A 22,562-nucleotide genomic window follows, 5' to 3' on the forward strand; every position below is an offset into this window, starting at 1 on the left:
CCATTCATTTGAAATAATAGTGAATGATAAGACATCTTGAGTATACTACAAGAGTGATATATAACGAAGGGTGCGGTTAGTGGTGCATGACAAGATGTGTACATAGTTTTGCCAGAGTCAGACATTGATTCCGATCTATGCAGAGCATAGATGAGAATTAACATTGGGCAATACCGCGATGACACCATAGTATATGATGATTGTAGTCAGCACCATTTATTATGGTGTGATCAAGTGAGGGATGTTAGTATATAATAGTAGTAAATGATCACACCATAATATGAGCACCCTCACCTATATAATAACACCCACTTGGTGGATGATGTTGCTTCACCAACCAACAGCAGAGAATTAATTAAGCGTTATAGTTATTTATTTACAGAAGTGGTGTGTCTTTTAGATAAGATACAACTCTTGGTAAATAAACATCTCTTTCCAAGAGACACGAGAAGTTTATAAATACTGAGACTCCTCATTGATTGTTATGTTACATAATTTTTTCTTTGTCTGTGTTGGTGATTCCCAGTCTAGCAACATTACTGTACACAATAAGGGACTAACCTCAATGTGTTATATACATACATCATTGATCCAACTCATAAATACTATCTTTAATTGGTTATTTAGTTCATTCAAATTTCTTGTATGACTTCCATTAAGAAGTTTATCAAAAAAACATTTTCATTTTAATTTATGATATTTGGTTTTGTTTTTAGATGTGTTGAAATTTGTGTTAAGGGGTTAAATTTCTTTTAGCTGAATTTGGTAAATATTTGGCAATTTCACACTAAATAACTTTAAAGGAGTCATTAGAAATTAAAACAATTTTAAGGATAAAGATTTACAATTTGCTATTCATGGTATTTTGTCAATTACTCAAAATGCTAAATAGCTACATCCTACTCGCAATGCCAAACACCCTGTGAATCTCTTACTCCTTTATAAACAATTTATTTATTTATTTTTATCTTCATCTTTAATGCATTTAAATAAAAAGTTTAAATTTATTGTTTTCATGGAATAAAAGTGGGAAAAAAAAAAGAAAAAGAAAAAAGAGAGAGGAAGAGATATAATATACAACAATATTCTCAACTTATAAGAGGTTTGCCAATTAGGGATGACAAAATTTTCCTACCTTACTTGATTGTCTTGCTGTGCATGGGTTTTTCTTGTCTTAAAGGAGAAACGTGGATTTAATTTTTTTTCATTCATATCTTATCTCATTTATGTTGAAATCATCTCATCAAGAATGATGTAAAATACTCTAAAGGTATGTTTGGATACTATTTATTTGCTGAAAACTGAAAACTTATTATTGAAAATATTGTAACAAAATAATTTTTAAAGGCATGAATAATGCTGTGGGATTCAATTTATCTAAAAATTTATATTTTGCTGACTTTTATGGCTATATGAACTATACACCCACTAAAAAAACACAAACCATGAATTGGGCAAAACGCGCAATCCAGTGTGACTGTGTGAACACCTCTAATCTGATTCATCCCCTTGCCGCTCCAATCAACAATAAGGGGTGACCAAAGTGGTCCAAGTTCAATGAGTCATTGATTTTACTCAAAAAGGGGAAAGTGCTCTGAAATTTTAGGATAGACCTACATAATTTGAGTAAAAAAGACAGAAATATACCTACACTTTCACCGCGGAAAAAAATAATTGTAAATTTCCATTTTTTTTCAAGTGTCTCATTGTCCTAAATTGCTAGGAAGTAGGAAAGCAAGTACGTGGTTACTTCCATTATCCAAAAAAATTATAAAAATAAAAAAAGAAAGAAAGGAAAGGAAAGCAGCTACTTGCCGCATTTTTTTTATATATAAAATATAAACTGCTAAAACCCACAAATTCCAAATCTCTACGCTCCGTTAAAACGAGTAGAAAATACTTTCCCCTTACAAACCGCGGAAAATCTTTTCCACGCTCCGTCACTGCGAGTGGAAAATCATCACTAAACCCTGCTAATTCCACAACTATTAATTTTTTCATTGAAAACTGGTTACCGGCTCTAATTCGTTCTTACTCTGTACAAAATTAGGGCTCTATTCAACTCGCCCAAAATTCCCCAATCTCTCTCTCTCTCTCTCTCTCAATTTCAGCGATTCTCCTAAACCCTAAATGTTCCTCACTCACTGACTCGAGCTTAACCGAGTTTGAAAACCATAATTATTCGCGATCGCGATGAAAAGCTCTCCGCGAAGAGGAGCTGGTGGTTTCGATGTGTTCGATTTCAAGGAAGAAGATGAGCTTGCTGATTTGGCTTCCGAAAAATTCCTCGAGAAGTTCAAAAGCTCTAGCGTCGATCACCATTCCACTTTGAAAGAAGAGTTTGTCGAATGTGGTAATGCTTTCCTCTATTTTCCAACAGTTTCCGGGAACCAAACAGACTTTTTGTTTGTTTGTTTTATTTGTCAATTTTCCGAGAATTCGGAAAATAGTTGTTCTCTACGTGATTATTTATATATATTTGAATAAATTGGCGCTAAATTTGTAGAGTACGTATGCTACAGATAGTGAACGTGTTCGATTTCGATACAGGTTTGATTTTGAATCTCTCATTGAGAATTTGATGCGCCACTCGTTTTTTCTTATTAATTGTTACTTACACACGCACTTGAGCCACGATCTCACACTCCACCATTAGTTTAGCTCTCAAATTGGAGCTAGGCATGTCCAGTTGACTGTGATTTGTCGATTTTGGAACCAATTGTCCAGAGTAGAGGAAGTTCCATCGTGTCTTACACATTGGCAAGATTTGTAAAACCAAGGCGGTTTCTTATGATTCAAGAAGGGTTTGTCCAGTTAGAGTTTAGATTTTCACTTGCTTTATACTCGTGCGGGAGTAGTTAATGGACGTCTCGAGGCTTGACTAGCTGTATGTGTGTGTTGGTGCGTTTGGTTTAAGATACCGAATGTTTTTTCACACACACAGATGTAGGAGGAATTGGAAGTATAGTATATGAATAAACTGTAAGTCAATGATCCAGACTAGGCTTAATGTATGCAGTTGTTGACCTTTTCTTTGTTTGGTAATTGCTGAAAATTTTGGTTGGGTCTGTTAAGTTATTATGTTATTTAGAGAAAAAAATATTGAATTTCATGAAATCCTTTCTGATTAGTTGGGGTTAAGGAATGTTGAGTTGAATGAGGTGTGTTTTCACTTTTCAAGCAGAGGTCTTTACACTTTCCTGTACATTTTGAACCGCTCATTTCTTGAGTTTGTCTTGACTGAAGGAGGATATATTCTGGGACCCTTTAGTAATTTATATTTAAATAAATTGCATGGCGAAGTAATTTCTTATGTTACATGCACTACAGTACATTAGAGGGAAGTTTTAGCAAGATGCTTGAGGAACTACCTTGCATAATTGTGTTGATGGTTTTCACATGTGTTTTTTTTTTTTAATATATATTTTTTTTTTTGGGGGGGGGGATTGTATTAACCAAGCTCACTTTTTGAGTTCAATTAATCATTAATCTGGTGAAATATATAATATTAAAACGTCCTGTTTAAAGTTACTGTAGACAGCATAGATTGAGCTTCTGTACCAATTCTAAATTGGCCGAAATTTGTGTGTAGCATCTTTTTTTTTTTTTTTTATTGATTTTTTAAAGGTGACACTGAATGCTTGTTTAAGAAGTTTGTTTCAGTTTACAGACTTTCATATTAAATGGATTCTCTTCTAAATTGCCCTCATCCAATTGCACAAGAAAAAAAAAAAAAAAAAGAGAAGAAAAAGGAATGGAACAATAGAAAAAGTATGACCCAAGATACCCTAAGAAGCACTAGGTAATGACATGTGGATATCCCTGTCAATTGTGTGTGTCAAGGCTTGTAGCTGAGCCAAACTGTTGTTTGAAATTCTTTCTTGACAAAAGGGAAAGAAAGGTTTCTGGGCAAGAATTTTGTATCAGTATGGTAAAGAATTAGAAAATCTTTAGCTGTATTTCTACCTGCATAATTTGGTAAATTATTTGCATGTGGTCATGAACCATAAATATAGACTTTGCTGGTTATGCCGGTTGCCAGGAGTTAATGTTAAACCTGTTCTTATGTTTGAATCGGTTTTTCTTGCCTCTGAATTTTTTTTTTCTTATTATATTTTTTTAAGACTTGTTTAACTTGTTATTTTAATTAAGTTGGATCTAAACTGATTCAACTTTAATATTATAATCCATTTCTATGTTTTCTTAATGCATTTTTAACTGTTTGCAGTTACTGAGGGAGCCAATCATGGAACGAAGGAAGTTGGTAGTATACATTGTGTAGATGTTGATGCAATTGACTGTAAACATGGTTGTGACAATGCTAATTCATTTAAACCTCTGGGCATAGAGGGAGAGAGCTTTGCTGACAAAAAGGAGTTCTCTGGGTTGGATGCTACCCAGGATTCCGATTCTATTAGTCACGAACAACCTGATTTAAAACCAGATAGTAATGGATCCAGATGTTTCATTTCTGAACTGGAGAGAAAAGATTCAATCCTTGAAGCTCCTACTCCAGAAAAAGGGCAGATAGATTCTGCACTTTTGGAGGCTCCATCCAAAGTACTTCTACTTTCATATGTTTACTTTTTTTTTTTTGTTTTTGTTTTTGATGTGACATATGTTTACTAATTATAAATGAATATTCAAAATCATGTTTACATTATCTGGAATTTGTGCAGAATGAGCCAGTTGATGTGATCTCAGATGCTGATGAGAGCATGAGTGGGAATTCTCCCTCAAGTCCTACCTCTGAAACTGCAGAAGATGGAGGTATTTCTCAGGATTATGATACTTATTAACTACATTGTGTGTTTTACATTTATGTGGACCACCTCCATCTTCTTACTATACTCTGTTGTATAATTTCAGTTTCATTGAATGGTTATGCAACAGAGCAGTCCTTTGGTGATATGGGAATGGTAATTATCTTTTCTTTTTATAAATTTGAAAATATTAGGATTATTTAAGTAGAGATTGAGCAGAATTTACTGACCTTTGAGGGTTTCAAAAATGATGTTGTTTAGATCTGAAAGACTAAACCGTCCAGGATTTCTTGATTATGTAGTCCTTTACCTAAATTCTCCATATCTATTGGGGCATTATCTGTTGATTGGCTATGTAAAACATTATTGTGCCATTTTTCCCACCTACTTTGGATGGATAATGTAATGCTTTGGAGAGCCACTTCGCACTTATGGTATTTTTGTCCGCATTTTCCTTGCAATGATTGCATGTGGTGATTTACAGCTTATCATCAAGGGAAAAATTGACCACTATTTGTTCCCCACGCCCATCAAGTAATGCTTATCGCATTTATAGATTATAATAAATGGCTTTGTAAGTTACTCAGTTCTGTTGTCACCTCATATTTTTTGTTCATCCTTGGTTGCATTCACACTGGCTTGGGATAATGCTTTACATCCAATTGGAAATAGCATATGGTTTTGCTTGGACTGAAGACACTAGCTTCTGTCTGACTCTTAGAATTCTTTTAAAATAAACCATAATTGTTTGGGGTGTATGGTTTTTGCAAATAGGATTAGTACTTATTCTCTAGATAGCCTTTTAAATTTTTAGGTAATTCTTGGCACCATTGTTGTTAAAACTTGGGCACATTTTACTAATATCTCTATTTGTAGTGGTTAGAAGGCCTCTTGAGTTGTGACTATTTATCATTTTTTGCAATTAACAGGATGACACAGATATGGAGGTCGTTCTTTATACGGATTATGTTTTATATCGGGATATTTATTGTACGGGTCCCCAGTTAACTTTCTCATCCAGTTGCATCAAAATTAGTGGTTCAAATCCAAATGGAAATGAAGGAACCTTTAACTTTGAATGTGGAGTCGATGATGTTATTGATATTGCTTGTCAGTGGACTCGAAGAGTGAGTTCTAATGCTCCTGTTAGGTTATTTAGTGATATTCATATATGTTTGGTTTTGAAGTTCTGTATTTTCTTATATGGGCTGCATTCAGGTTGAGACTGTCATTATAAAGCTCCGTGTAATTACAGAAGATGCAGTTCAAACAAATAATGAATGTAGCACTCCAGGTCAGTGCTCTTAAAATTCACATCCATTTAGTTCGATTAGCACTTCATATCGTAATTAGTCAACCGTTCTGTTTTCTAAATTTTGAGTGACACTGACATTTATTGGGTAAATTATCAAATATTTTGTTAGGTGAAAGAAACTAATGTAAAGTCCTGTGTTTTTTGCTATTATTCATCCTCCCTACAGTTTTTGTTCAAACAGTCACTTCCTTTTCAATGGCATTTAACCTATGGCTATGAGTGAAGACACAAAATTGGGCAACAGCCAACGTGATATATTCACAGTGACATTATTAAAGAAATGGGTGTGGATAAATTGGGCATATTGCAATAACAAAAAGTTACTTTATTAGAATGTAATTTTATGGTTAGTAAATACTAATAATTAGTCTTCATTGTAAGTATTGATGAGCTGTTTATTGTTATTCATATATGTATATAGATATTTTCTTGCAAAGATATGCTATACCTTATTGTAAGACAACATTTGCTTTTTTTTGGTCTAGAAGAATAAATATGTATGAACTTTCATTTTCTTGAATAGGATGTGGTTTAAAGTTTTTATCTGTTTTGCAGTATGCTGTTTTATTAAGCTAATAGTAGGTTCTAACTTTGCTGATTTACTCCACATGCCTGGATTTCTAGGCATTGAGGAGTTGAAGATTGCTGTAGTTGAGCCTGATTGGTCCCACAAACAGGAAGTGATCACCTCTATGAATGTGAAATACGAGGCTGTGTGGGATATTGTGGATAAGTAAGTTTTAAATTCTCCTTAATGTATTCATATGTATTTTTTTTCTTCTAGTTTTTCTTATGTTTTTTCTTCATAACTCAAATAATGTTTCATGTTTCTTGTGAAAGCTGAATGGTCATATGAGCCGTCTAACTAGATAAAGCTGTTGCTTAATATTGGAATTTGCTAAATTATCAAATCAAGAGAAAAAGATTTACGAATGCTATTTCTTTTATTTTTGATAAATTAAAAATGCTATTTCTTTAAACTTTTTTATTTTGATAGGTAACGTAAAAATTTTATTAAAAGAAAAAAAAGGAAAATACACTTTACCACCCTAAACTATACACTAGATTACATTTTGCACCCTAAACTATTCAAATGCACACTTTGCACTCCCACATTACTTTTACTGTTAAGTTAGACAGAAATTAATATCACAGAAATTAAAAGCAAAATGCTTATTTTTTTATTTTTTATTTTTTTCTGGTCTTTCTCTCTCTGCATACAGTCCTTCTCCTCTCTCCTGCCGAGCAGCTCTTCCCCTGTATGACTGACTGTATTTCTTTTCCAAGGACATCAGAGGTCAAAGCTAGCACTGTATGACTGACTGTATTGTATTTTATAAAGCGCTGAAGGACATTGCAATGAGTTTTAATTTTCAAAGAACTACGTAATATTGCTAGTCCGTTAATTCCATTAAACAAGAGCCAATTCAACACCATCTTTGCGTTGCTTGTAATAACTAATGAGCTAATCTTAGAAATGAATAGTAAAACAAGACTGAAATGTTTTAATCTGTTTCCCTCTATTTGGAAAACTGAACATAAATTCAAATAATTCCCAGAAAACAAGGGTGGTATGTTTAGGCAAGCCCAAAAGTAGGGAAACACCCTAGCTACCAATCACTTCATTTGACCTTAGGAGGACTTGTGCTTATCAGCAATTGATTTGGGGAGAAGAGAAACTGAATAATGGTAAAGAGGAGAAGAGCTGCCATGGGCAAGAGAGAGGGGAAGAGCTGTACTTGTACGCCCGAGAGAGAGAGAGACCTGGAAAAAAAAATGAGAAAAGAAATAAGCATTTGATTTTAATTATTAGTGAAAAGGGTGTTTTGGTCTTTAACAGTGTGCCACCTAAGTAAAAATCATGTGCAAGTCATGTGATATTAATTTCTGTCTAACTTAATAGTAAAAGTAATGTGGGGGTGTAAAGTGTGATAATTGTGATAGTTTAGGTTGCAAAGTGTGCATTCGAATAGTTTAGGGTGTAAAGTATAATCTAGTGTATAGTTTAGGGTGGTAAAGTGTAATTTCCCAAAAAAGAAAAAGCGAACTTGAGTACATTGGGGATGTACTATCAGGGCACAAATCAAAAACCAAAATTACAACGATCAAGTAAAACAGGAATGGAAAAATGGGATAAAGCCACACTCCAATCAAGGAGAGTTTGCAAGAAAAAAGACTTAATCTCTAGCCTAGAACGTTCACATCTAATCCCTATTTCTTTAAACTTAGCATCCACAACAAAATCTGTGATGACTTTTGAATTGAGACTAGTACTTTTCTTATGTTTTTTTGTGCTTCCAGTTTAATCTTTATTTGATTCATGTTAACCCTAAACCCACTACAAGCACAAATTCCCTTTCTTGACATGGGACAAATTCTGTGTGCTTGTGGTGGGTTTAGCGTTAGGAGAATTTGTGGGTCTAGGCTTTAGAATTGTTGAAAAAAGGGTTATGGGGTTGATGGTAGGAATTAAAAAGTAGTTTGATGACTTGTTTGGTGGCTATCTGGTAGAAGTATGTGGGGTTTTAGGCTTTTGAATTTTGATAGGTAAATGAAAGGGCTTGATTTGGGGTTGTAAAAAGGAAGAGAGAATTTTATGGTTTCTTGGAGCTGTATGAATAGTATATGTGGGCGTGTGTTTGGGGTTTTATGAATTGTATTTCCATTTTTGAATTCTTACGCTCTATTAGATTAAGTTTTTGAACTTGTATCTTTTCTTGATCAAAATGTTCACCATTGTGAACGTGATGTTCAACATTTTTGAGTAAAAGTTTTATTACCTATAAAAAAAATGTGAATAATACCACAAGAAATGAGAGAAGACAACGGGAGAAAATAAATGATGAGGCCAACTGTGCCTCACCACTAAAAACACTGAATAATATTCTTAATCAACTTCCTCTTGCTTTAGTACAATAAATTTTTTTTTTTTTTTTATAGGTAAGAAAACTTATATTTACTATTTAGAGAAGACTACTACATTATTTTTCATTAGAAAAATGAAGTAACCATAAAAAAAAAATATGTACAAGAAGAAAGGGAATCTAAAAACAGCGGAATGGATTCCCTAGAAGTAAATCCCCACACACAAGACCAATCAAACAAGGTCCCTGCAAATAAAGCTTCTAAGCTGATCCCTAGTAAGCTCCACATCTTCAAAAGTATGACTATTATGCTCCCTCCAAATAATCTACATCACAAAATGTAGCTTCTGCGACATCAATTACCAAATTCCAAATATTTGAAGAGTGCTTCCCTAGACAGTTTCTCCATCTTGCCAATAAATCAAAAACCTTCTTGGGTAAAACCCAAGCAACATTGCACGATCTAAATGCAAAAGTCCATAACCGAGAACTTTCTAACAGTGCAACAGGAGATGATCAACACTCTCTTCACTACACTGGCATAGGCAACACCAATCCACAATTGGAATGCCCCTTCTTCTCAAATAGTCACCTATTAGAATCTTCCCCCATGCAGCTATCCAATCAAAGAAAGATACTTGACGTGGGGCCTTCATACCCCAAATGTTGTTCCAAGGAAAAGTAGTGGAGCTAGATCCCCTCAAACCAACATAAAAGGATTGTGTGTCAAAATTCCCCTTCGACTTGAACCTCCACCTCATCCTATCCCTGTCCTCATTTGGAGGATTTTGGGACTCCAAGGCATGAGAAAAGACCCCCACCAACTCCATTTCCCAATCGTTGAAACCACGTTGGAGCCAAACATCCCAATTCCACCCTTCCTCTGCCGTTTGACTCACCAACATATTAGCCACATATGCCTCCCTATGAGTAGATGTGGCAATCTTAAATAAATTTCAAAGCTATCACCCGCCTCCATATGCGAGTCTCCTCAACCCCATACTGCCACAACCACTTGCCCTGAAGGGCTTTATTAAAGGATTTTCCTAATCCCCAACACACCACCAGCCATAGGAGAACACACCTTATCCCACCCTACCAAATGAATTTTATGTTCATCCCCTAAACCTCACAGAAAATCCCTCTATAACTTCTCAATCCTATTAGCCACTCTAATAGGAATAGTAAACAAAGACAAATAATAAGTGGGAATGCACTTATCAAAAAAATAAGTGGGAATGCTCGAAAGCAAAATCTTAAGCAAGGTTAGGCGACCCCCCATAGATAGATACCTTTTCTTCCATCCTGCCAATTGTCTTTCCATTTTCTCCAAAATCGGATTTCAAATAGAGGATGGCTTCTACTTATCAAAAAAAAAAAAAAAAAATGAGGACGGCTTATAGGAAGTTCCCAATGCTATACCAAGTAAGACATAGGCAAAATTCCAACCTTGCAGCCCAAAATGTCAGCTAGAACGTCTACATTATCCACATTACCAACTGGAACTATCTCACATTCCCTATGGACTTTTATGCTTCAAGCTTTTGGGATTCATTGGGTTATGCCAGGTTCAGTGGCGGGTTTGTTATCTTGTTGGCATCAGTGGCTTGGGAAACATAATTCGGACATTTGGAATTTGGTTTCAGGGTGCTTGATGTGGATTGTGGTTGGAACGAAATCGTCGTTCCTTTGAGGACATTGAAAAGACATTGGATGAGTTAAAGGTTTTATGCCAACGAAGTCTTTTGGAGTGGTCTCGTTGTTGGGGTTTTATTGATTGTTCTTCTATCACTGAGTTTATACTTTCCCTTAGCTTAGTTTCCTGATTTCTCTTTTTGTTGTGCTGTTTGTTCTATATTTTCTTGTTGTTCATAATCATGAACAACTTGTACTTTTCCTTTTTTCTCATTAATAATAGTTTTCTGATTACCTATCAAAAAAAAAAAAAAAAAAACATTTATCCTTAGCCCTGTAACCGCTGTGAAGCAAGTCAGCAACATCCTAATATGAAGAATATGCTCGACACTGGTATAACAAAAAAAGAATAGTATCATCTGCAAATAACAAATGAGATATACATAACTCTTCACCTCCAACTCCATGCACCTTGAATCCCTTGATAATACCAGCCCCCTCCATTCACCTAAGCATTCTAGTACACTTCCATCATCAAGAGATAGCATAGGAGATAAAGGATCCTCTAGTCTTAAGCCTCTTGAATTGTGAAAAAAACTGATTAGAGAACCATTAACTAATACTGAAAACTGGACAGAAGATATACATGTATGGATCCATTGTCGCCATTTAACTCCAAAACCCATCCTCTCTAACAAGTAAAGCAAAGCCTCCTAAATTTCATGTTCATAGGCTTTTTCTATGTCCACTTTACATATTACACCTGATATGTTACTCCGAATACGACCATCTACATGCTTATTCGCAACCAGAACTGAATCCAAAATCTGACGACCCCCCACAAAAGCAATTTGAGATTCAGAAATGAGACCATCTAGCACCCCTCTCAACCGATATGCCAACACCTTAGCCAAGATCTTATAGACATTACCCACTAAACTTATCGGTTCAAAATCTCTTATATTAGGTGCTTTATATTTCTTAGGAATACGAGCAATAAAAGAAGCATTCAAGGACTTCTCGAATTTACCATACTTGTATGGATCCTAAATCTTAACTTCCCCTGATGGCCTAATAGAATTATGACTCCTACCCCCAATTGAATCAAACCAAAGCCCACACATAAAGACCAATAAACTAAGGGGAGAAAACTTACTATTAATAAAATAAAACCCAAGGTCCACTACTTTGGTCCATACTCAACAATTATAGAATTACTAAAATACTTTTGACTCTTGAATAACCAAATAAAATATAGGAGAAAATACAAATAACACCCTTTAAGTTTGGTCAATTGTCATTTTGGTGTTGTAAGTTTTATTTTGTCATTTTGGTCCTCTAAATTCGCATTTGATCGTCCTTTCCATCCATAAGTCTTGTTAAATGTTAAAAACATATTAAAATCTCTCTCTCTCTCTCTCTCTCTCTCTCTCTCTCTTTTTAAAGAAAAAAAGTACAAATTACATCCTTTAAGTTTGGTCATTTTGGTTGGTAAAGTTTAAATCTTCTACCATCGCTTAAGGCTAGTTTAAGGCAACTTTTTTAACGGAATGGAGGAAGGACAAATGGTGACAACTAATGTGTACTTACGGGACCAAAATGACAAAAATGAAACTTACAGGACCAAAGCAACAATTGAGCAAACTTTAAGGGCGTTATTTGCATTTTTGCCTAAAATATAAAAACCTAATTTACTAATTACTACCATAGATACCTTTTCTTGGGCTTTGCCTTAACCTTTGGAAAACCTTAGGAAAACCTTAGGCTTCCAAAGAGGATATTGCTTCTCTAACCTTGCTATTGCTGCATCATGCCTTTGGAAGAAGGGGGGGGGGGGGAGATTGCTTGAAGCCATTGGTATTGCTACTATTACTGAGTAGTGAATATGCATTGGATAAATTTTTTTTTTTGGTAAGTAACATAAGGTGAAAACTCAAAATAGGAGCTTCCTCAAAGAATATGGCTTGGATATAAAAAATATTTGATTCTGGTAATGAATATGCTGTGTGTGTGTGTGTGTGTGTGTGTGTTTTTTTTTTTTTTTTGGGGGGGGGGGTGGGGAGGGAGATTAGTTTTGGCACAAGTAAGCCATTCTTTTGTGTCATTAAACCAGTTTTGATGTTGAAACTGCCACGCAAGTCTACCCCAATTAACCACCCATGTTGGGTTTCTGTATCTTACTGCTTAATTTTCTTATTTTCCTTTGTATCATAATGATTTACAAATTAGGTAAATTGTAAATAAAATAGTACTATTTTAAGGTCCGTGGTTTAGCCATGTACTGCATTTACAGCAATATGAAGTTGCTTATGGATTGTAGTGTGTACTGATTGCAGTATCATTTTGGTTTTATAAGAAGTTGTCAATCAAGATAGAATTTGAAACTGCATGTTAACTAACTTATATTTTATGCTGTCATTAACTGTTACACCATGCTTTGTTGTATTAATGACGTGTGGTGTGGATATTTTTCTCTGGATCTGCTTTGATTTGTGTACAATTGTGAAGATGCTGGCTGGGTGCAAAAATTTTGCAGATGTTATTTTCTCAACTCTGTGTTTGTGTTTGTAAAAAACACTTGCATATTAATTCTTTAATCTGCTGGAATATAACTTTCCACATTTTTCTTGTAGTATGGACATGGGAATGGAAGAGGATCATCTACTTGGAAGGAGGCGCTATTTTCCAAAGTGAGTGAAAGTGATCTTTTGCTCCTTTGTTTGATGTAACTGTGAAGATGTAAACTTTGATGCATCAGGCTGGCTTTGTCAGAATGTTCTTTGGTCATCTTATATTATGTCATCTGTCATATGCCTTTGAGGATTACCTCTTTTTTCTTTATTTCCTTCTTGTGTTCTCTTTCTCTTTTGAAGCTTGGAATGTGCTGAGATCCTTGCACTTTCCATGTCCTGGCATATTGTGCTGATAATTTATCAATTTAAATATAGGCAAATTTCTTTCCATGTGATTAACTTCTATTTGATTCCAAAATCAGTTTGTTCTAAATAGTATCTTGAAAATGTTTTCTTACATTTTTTGGACGTGCATTTTGTGGATTTTTGTTAAGTTTTCAGTGATTTACATAGGATGAATGGTTTAGGATTTATACCTAAATTATACCTTCTCTTCTCTTTTATTGGTAATTTTTTATTAGTAATACTTGTGATCCATAACTGTCAAAAGTAGAAGCATGCATGTTGCATCTTGCATTAATAGTCAATTTTGCATGAAATTCCTATGTAATATTTCTAATGATTGCTTAAATTATTAATAAAAGAGAAAATACAAATGCTGAACTGAAGGTAGCCTTTCTGTTCTAAACTGGCTATGCTGTTAGTGCTTATTAAACTGGAAGAGACTTTTGTATTTTGGTGCTTAAGCTTCACTTAGTGTCAAGTTATCCTCATCAGAAGATTTAGAATTTTCTTTACGTTAGATAATAGCATCATATTTTCTGAATTTTAGAATGATTTTCATTCCTTCACTATTTGTAGAGATGGTGTATTTTTTTCAAACTATTCATGTTGATACTCCCTAATGATAGCTCATGTTCAACTTGTGCTATAGAGAACGGTATGCTTTGGTGATATTGATGTGGTTATGTGCTGTATCATGTTTATCGAATAATTGTGAGATGTTTATATACAGTTTCGACGAGCCTTTTGAAGAAGTTATATATCCAAAAGGGGATCCTGATGCTGTTTCCATTAGTAAGAGAGATGTTGATTTATTACAGCCAGACACTTATGTAAATGATACAATCATTGACTTCTATATCAAGTAAGTAATATGCAGACATTATTGTTTTCATTCAATTATGACCTACCTATTTTCTTTGGTGGATCTTAAGTTTCAACTGGATTAATTTATGTCCTTACTTCATATTGGGACACAATTGAGTCCTCTCTCCAAATAAAACATATCTTTCACTGTCCATGTTTGTCAAAAATTGTTTGTTCTCATTGAGGCATAATATTTGCCCAGGTTGTAGTTATGATCTATATCCATTGGCTTATCTTTTAGGCTGGAATTAAGCATGGCTTAGTTACTAATGGAGCTTTACTCACCATTGTTTGAAAAGTTTGAATTTGTTCTGATTATGAGTTTTTGTTCCTATGTTAATGTTCTTGATTTAAAATCTTAATTGATTGGCAGGTATTTGAAGAATCAGATTCAACCTGAGGAAAGGAACCGTTTCCACTTCTTTAATAGTTTTTTCTTTCGGAAGTTGGCTGACATGGACAAAGATCCAAACAGTGCTTCCGACGGAAGGGCTGCTTTTCTACGTGTCCGTAAATGGACAAGGAAAGTTGATATTTTTGAGAAAGATTTCATCTTCATTCCCATAAACTTCAGGTAAGATTGTCTGAAAAAACATTATTCTTGTTAGAGTAGGCTCTAGTTAAATTTGAGCACTGATATGAACTGTGTCTGCATTCTGATGACAGTCTACATTGGAGCCTAATAGTTATATGTCATCCTGGTGAAGTGGCTAGATTAAAGGGTATGCTCTTTTTTGGAATTTGCTACCTCTTTTTTTGAATCTCCCCTTCATTCATGATATAGTTGTATTTCAGATGAAGGTTTGGACAAGTCACCTAAAGTACCATGTATATTGCATATGGATTCTATCAAAGGAAATCATACGGGTATCAAAACTCTTATTCAAAGGTATCCTTGAACTTTTGAAGTTCATATGTTTCTGTTTTCTGATAGATTTGGCATGTTATTATAGGAATGTGCCACATTATATGGAATTATCAGTGCCCTTTTGTGTCTTCCTGTATTGCCCTAAATATTTTTCTCTTTATGTAGAGTTCCACAACCACCCCCCCCCCCCCCCACATAAAGAAAAGAAAAGGGATGGTGGTTGCTCCAATGTTTTGTTCAAACATGTCGCTTTGTCTCGAGATATTTGCATGTTATCTATTTAATGGTTAATCGTTTGCTTGTGAGATAGTTCTCTCTTCTTCTTATTTTCAGTAATTATAAAAAGTTTGTATTTGAGTTTGTTTTATATGGTAAATTGCTTTTTTATAGTATGACTATTAATTATAATGATTTTTGACTGATGAAATAATTAGAACGCATTTACTAGTACTATTAATAATTTCAAATAATTAGTGCTTTGTGTCCCCTCAATCTGTTAGGTATTTTTCTTTTTCTTCTTCAGATTTGATTCTAATGGAAGATGGTGGTACTACATTTATTCTCAAACCAAAGAACCCAAGTATTCTTTGAGTCCATTTTACAATAACAGATTTTCTTCTTGTAACACTTTAATAACATAAAGAGTGAATTATTCTTTTGGTCCTAAATACTTAGAATAAGTTCCATTTTGGTCCACAAAATTTTGAAAAGTGAGCAATTTCATCCCTTTGTCTGTGGGTTCGATTTGATTTTGATCCCTCTAATATGTGTTTAGTTCAATTTTGGTCCTCTGAAAAATGGGGTGCCATAGCATGGAGAGACCAAAATTGTTGCCCTTTAAACATTTCAATGACCAAAGTAGAACTTCTTAATTGAGGGACCAAAACCGTACCTACACCAAATTTCAGGGACCAAAAGGATGACTTGCCCTGACATAAATTGTTACGTGACAATTACTTTCAAGTTTTTGCAGAAGATTGTTTATGCTTAAATCAGGTTTTGTTAAAAATAAAACTTGACCTAAGTTTCATTTCTTTTTTTGTCCTGTACATGACTCTTTTTGTGTCTGTGTGTTTAGGTATGCTTTTATCAGTTATTATTATTATTTTTATCAATGTCATTTCTCTTGAATGATTGGCTATTTCTTTTTATACCAATTGAAAAATTAGAGCATGTTATAACTTGTGTGCATATTATATCTACATGGGCAGTCTTTTTCTGATTGCACTGCTGACAGTAATAAACATTTCTTTTCATTCAACAGGAACCATTTCTGAGTCATATATACTTTTTTTTTTGTTGCCTTCTAAATATAATAAAAGTGGGTACTTTTTAAGTTGTTCTCTATATCTTTTATCCATTTATTAAGTTTAGGCATGATTATATTGGCAATTACATCCATTTCTTGTGTTAGTTAAGCCAAATCTGCACTAGGTCATGTGTAGTCATTTTCCATTCACAAGTAGATTAAATTAGTGAATAGCGTTACTTAGATAAGAGCTGATGAGAGGTATTAGCTACCTCTTTCTGTTTGTCATTTTAAGGCCTGTTAATCGTCACTTCTGATCCTCTACTGCTTTGTAAATTTGGACCCTTTTTCTTTTGTTACTTTGAAAATTTTATATACATGACTGATGAGCAGGCTGAATTTTATTTTAGATGGAGTAAACATCCGAATTGGACTTCATTCTTTAGCTAGCATTTTTTTTTTTTTACTTGGGGTTTGTCAATGAAATAACTACATTGCTTATGATTCAAAATTTCACATTGTGTTTCTTAATATTTCTCTGTTTTTCTCTCTCCATTTTCCCTTTCAGAATTTGTATCTCTAATATTTTTAAATTTATTCTTGATTAATCATTTCTGTTTCATTTTAAGCTTCTTTTGTTAAAACCTTTTCAAAAGTTACATCTGGCAAATTGTGCACATACTCATTACAATCTTGAAATGGCAGTTATTTGTGGGAAGAGTGGAAAGAGAGGCAAAAGGAGACGCCAGAAGATCTCTCTTCTAAATTTCTTAACCTGCGGTTTGTCTCACTTGAGGTATTGCCTCTAGTTTTAGTTGACAATCTTTTTTCTACTTTAAAGTGGAATCATGGATAAAAAAAAAATTGCTTGTAAAGTTGCTTCTAGCAGCCAAGCAACTATGGGTAAGCTGTGGGTTTGGAAGGGAATTGGCCCAACTGAATGTTTTGTTGATCATCAGAATAACATTTTAATGTTACTCAATACAGCAGAGCAAATATTTCACCTGTGATTTTATTCAAAATCATGTTAGTGAGTCTCCTTTTGTCATTATGGAATTTCAATGCTATGGAAATTACAATGAAATGTGGCTAAATCAACCTCCATTCTTATGATTATTCCATTCTTAGCCACAATACCTGCAAAAAAAGTTTGAACTGTGAAGAAGTTGGAGATGTTTGATGGAGCTTGAATTCAGTTAGTATTCTTCCATATGGGGCCCCCTACTACATACCTAATTGAATTAAATTAAGTTAGTTAAAATATGCTTGATTTATCCAGAGATATTTATCCAATTTTGTTAATGCTATTTCATATCAGTTAAAGAATTTTTTTCCCTATTATTCAAAGAAATGGGGTTAACCACAAATGTATTAAATCCCAAGAATTTGATTTTTATTTTTATTTTTTATGTGGCTTAATCTCATTAATCTATACAAACGATTGTATTTGAAATGTAAATCTTTTTTGTTAACTATTCAATATTATGGGTTTAATATTGAATTATTGACCCCTGTTTTTTTTTTTTTTTTCTTTCCATGTGTGAGCGGGTGGATGGTATGTGCACTCTATATAATGAGCCTGTTATAGATATCTCATATGAATGAAATACATTAATGTATTTTGTTGCATCCTTTCTAACACTTACTTTTGCTGATCGCTAATCTGTAAAGTTACACGATAATAAAATTTACATGAAGATGCATTCAACTTTGTTTAGTTACATAGATAACTAATCTGTAAAGTTACACAAGACAATAAAATTTAATAGAAGATTAATTTTAACATACAAAAAAATCATGGGTTATGTATAATTTTTGTTATTCTGACATTAATTCACATTCCATGTCAGCTGCCACAGCAGGAGAATTCATTTGATTGTGGTCTATTTCTGCTCCACTATCTGGAGCTCTTCCTAGCAGAAGCTCCTGTTAATTTCAGTCCATTCAAAATAATCGAGTCCTCCAAGTTTGTAAGTAGACTGCTTAATTGTCATTGTTCATCTAGCATCATGAACATTTTAATATGTTTTTGCGTTTTAGTTCCTTGAATTTTGATTGTGGCATGTAAAGTATTGAAATTGATTGCATGAAATCCTGACATACTTAGTGGAACCCTTTATTAAAGGTGTTTTGATTGTGGTGTAAGCTTTATAATTTGTTTGAATTGCAGTAATTAGCTCTCAATTTGAATTTAAGCCAATCTTTTTTTATGTTTCTTTTTCTTTTTTCCCCTTATTTAAATCTTCTCTATTTTTGCCGCCCCTCCCCCCCCACCACCCCTTTTTTTCCTTCTCTTCTGTTTGCTTGTGCTGTGTGGACTGTGTATTACACTATAACCTATTGATTATGCTCTTTCATTTATTTGATTCTTTAGATGTTATTCATGCATAATTACACTTGTCTCTCCCCAGCTTCATGTGAATTGGTTTCCACCTGCTGAGGCTTCTCTGAAGCGTACTCTTATCCAGAAGCTAATATCTGTACTCCTAAAAAATCATTCTCCGGAAATCTCGTCAGCTGCTTGCAGTGACGAAGATGGGCCCTTTGAATTTCCTGGGAATAATAAGAGTGAAACTGGTGTGGAGTTTCTTTCTCAGAGATGCAGTCCTGCAATAGCTCCCCAGGGCAATTTATCTAGTTCCCAGGCTGGCCAGGGGATTGAAATGACTGTTTTATCAGTATCTTCGATCAGTTCTCAATGTGTCAACGACACAGGCTTGGTTCTCAAAGAGTTTCTTGAGTCAGGAGCAACTGCAGGATCATTACTTGGACGGTTACCATCTTTTGACCATCCATCATCTTATTACCATCTCAATGGTCCAACAGAGGTATTAACTTTTCTTCCTTTTTTCATTAAGAATCTCTCAGTTTTATTTTTATTTTTTCAGTTATAAGAAATTAAGAATATTAACTAAGGATGCCAATTGTTCAAAACAACTGGTTCTATTTAAGGAAGTTTTTTATTCCACTTTGTGCTACTTCAGTGTTTCTGGATGTTGCTTGCTAACACTTTCTGTTTGTGTGAGTGTTACAAGCTGTTCTTTTTCAAGGAAGTTTATTAAATTTCGTGCAGCTTCAGTGTTTCTGGATGTTGCTTTCTAACACTTTTCTTGTGTCTCTGTATTATTTGCCAATTCCCTCTCATATCATTGAGTTTGAAAGGAGCAGTGTTTGGTGATAACATGAAACTGATTTAGAATTTTATTTTCTCCCTTTGCTAGTTAATGCATTGGAAATAATATCTCCCTGCCAATTTCTGGGTTAGACTAACCTATGAAATAAACCTAATGGATACTCCTGTCTCATTTCGTTTGTTCATTCCTTCAAATCTTTTTTCTCAATAAATAAATTATTAAAAAAAAAAAACCTTTAAATCTTAACTATTTAAGGGAACAATATTTATTGCTTTCACATGCAAATAAAAATCCATTGCTTTTCATATATATGGTTTTTCGTTTATTATATTTCATAATAAGTACACAAAGTTTAGTGAAGTAATATAATTATGTTTTCCCATTTTGGAAAGTGAATAACTGAACATCTATTTGTGGAATTTCCCAAAATGGAAAAAGGGACAGAGATTAAAGAGCAAGCAATTTTTCTAATCAATAACTGAAAACTGTTTGGTATAAAGCCAGGAGCCTTGTAGCTCAACTGGTTGACACTTCTAGGTATTTCCAAAGGAGGCATCCAAGTTCAAATACCCCTATCCCCCAACTGTTTAATTATAAAATAAAAAAATAATAAAAAGAAAGAAAAAATAAGATTGTGTACTGTTTAAAAATAAAATAAAAAGCTTTTCGTTAGTAATTACAAGTTTTATTATATTTATGCAGCTCACAAGTAGTGTTTTTCTGTTCAATAAAATAACATTTAAGTCACATGCAAGCCTTCAGAACCCATGGAAAACGGTATCCATTTTGTAAGATACATGTGATTCTAAATTCTTGTGAAACCCGACTGCCATATTTGCAAGTCTAATGCCTTATCTTTCTGTGTCATCATAGGAAGATGCAGAAAACAGTGACCATTTTGTGTTTTTGCCTTCCGGTGATACTGGTTTTCAGCAAATGGTTGGCATCATACCTCAAGAAAGTAGCATTCCATTTTCATCAAGAGATCTTGGAATGGAAACTTCATATAATTTAGGGATCTCCATGCACACAGAGCATGACAATGTTGTTGACTCATCTCCTGAGACATTAAGTTGTGCCTCTGATGATTCAGATGTAGGGATTATTGAAAATTGCCCAGTCAGGGAAAATGTGGGTACAAATCAGAGGGAAGAAACAGATGATCAAAGACGTCTATCAACGGCAAACATGGAATGTTTGACAGATAGTGTTTTGCTGGATGCTTTTGCTGTTGAAGGTTCCGAAGACCCTGATAAGATGTATGATGGTAATGAGAATAATGATGGCCTCCCCTCCCATCAAGAAAATTCAGATATCTTGTTGCATCAAGATTCTGATATAATGGGTAATGGGGAGGTTGCTTGTGATAATGTGCAGGAGATTGGTGACGATCAGATTGCAGAGACACATGAGCAACAACCTGCAAAAGAGCTGACAATGGGTAACAGGGAGGTTGCTTGTGATAGCGTGCAGGAGATTGGTGAAGATCAGATTGCAGAGACACATGAGCAACAACCTGCAAAAGAGCTGACAATGGGTAACGGGGAGGTTGCTTGTGATAGCGTGCAGGAGATTGGGGAAGATCAGATTGCAGAGACGCATGAGCAACAACCTGCAAAAGAGCTGATAATGGGTAATGGGGAGGTTGCTTGTGATACCGTGCAGGAGATTGGTGATGATCAGATTGCAGAGACGCATGAGCAACAACCTGCAAAAGAGCTGTTAATGGGTAACGGCGAGGTTGCTTGTGATAGCGTGCAGGAGATTGGTGAAGATCAGATTGCAGAGACACATGAGCAACAACCAGCAAAAGAGCTGTTAATGGGTAACTGGGAGGTTGCTTGTGATACCGTGCAGGAGATTGTTGATGATCAGATTGCAGAGACACATGAGCAACAACCAGCAAAAGAGCTGATAATGGGTAACGGGGAGGTTGCTTGTGATACCGTGCAGGAGATTGTTGACGATCAGATTGCAGAGACACATGAGCAACAACCAGCAAAAGAGCTGATAATGGGTAACGGGGAGGTTGCTTGTGATAATGTGCAGGAGATTGTTGACGATCAGATCGCAGAGATAAATGAGCAACAACCAGCAAAAGAGCTGATAATGGGTAACGGGGAGGTTGCTTGTGATAACGTGCAGGAGATTGGTGACGATGAGCAACCACCTGCAAAAAAACCACGTCTTATATCACCCCTCGAAGGGGAAGGAAATCTTACAATTATATAAAGTACATCAAAGGTCTCCCCTCTGTAAGTAGGACCGAGGATGACTTTTTTGTTTATCTTTTATCTACTCTAGGAATGATTTGCCAACCTGTGAATAGGTTTGTGTCTCTATATATAGTACCGTTGGTGGATGGATGAACTGATAGAACATGTTTAGGTACACCTTTTAGTTGAAGTTAAAATTCATTATTTTCCTTGCCTTGCAATGAATTTTTTTTTTTTTAGGTCATAGGAAAAATTTATTGTGGAAATTATGCTAATTTTCTTTGTATTAGAGTAGTCTCCTTAGTTTACTTATCTAAAAAATAAAAAAGATTGGGTCTCCTTCGTTTTGCTTTAATTTTGAGGTCTTCTTTAGGCTTCTTTTGAATGCCCCATACTGGTCCAAATCCAAATCCATCACCCATTATAGTGATGATTGTGTTTAAGTGTTGGAGCCACATGGGCCGTGTTGTGATGTTAATTGGGTTTAGCCAGCCCACTACATGGGAAAAAAGAATAGGGCAAGAGAGGGAGGGGAAAAAAAATGTAATTTCACTTCTTCTTTTTCAAGCAACACAAATTATAGAAATGACAGCTTTCCTCCAAACCAGATTGGCGGACTCTTTCAAATTATTACGTCATGTTTCATAAATAACATGAATAATGCTACGTGATTAAAAGTATATATGGATGGATTTATGAATCGTTATGTAATGGATTGTGATTAAAAGTATATATG

The 22,562-nt window shown here is 34.6% G+C and overlaps 1 protein-coding gene across 1 annotated transcript; it reads left to right on the forward strand.

The window, feature by feature from the left end:
* The first annotated feature begins 1,888 nt into the window (after nt 1-1,888).
* LOC115962311 (probable ubiquitin-like-specific protease 2B) lies at nt 1,889-22,070 on the forward strand. Its single transcript, XM_031081221.1, has 16 exons — nt 1,889-2,353; nt 4,229-4,560; nt 4,680-4,770; nt 4,870-4,919; nt 5,693-5,890; nt 5,982-6,057; nt 6,703-6,811; nt 13,211-13,267; nt 14,226-14,357; nt 14,733-14,933; nt 15,026-15,081; nt 15,155-15,248; nt 17,182-17,272; nt 18,327-18,446; nt 18,888-19,304; nt 20,484-22,070. The coding sequence occupies exons 1-16, from the start codon at nt 2,194-2,196 to the stop codon at nt 21,840-21,842; spliced, it is 3,543 nt and encodes a 1,180-aa protein (XP_030937081.1). The 5' UTR covers nt 1,889-2,193; the 3' UTR covers nt 21,843-22,070.
* The last annotated feature ends 492 nt before the right edge of the window (nt 22,071-22,562 follow it).

Source organism: Quercus lobata, chromosome 9 (genome assembly GCF_001633185.2).
Source record: "Quercus lobata isolate SW786 chromosome 9, ValleyOak3.0 Primary Assembly, whole genome shotgun sequence".
NCBI lineage: Eukaryota > Viridiplantae > Streptophyta > Magnoliopsida > Fagales > Fagaceae > Quercus > Quercus lobata.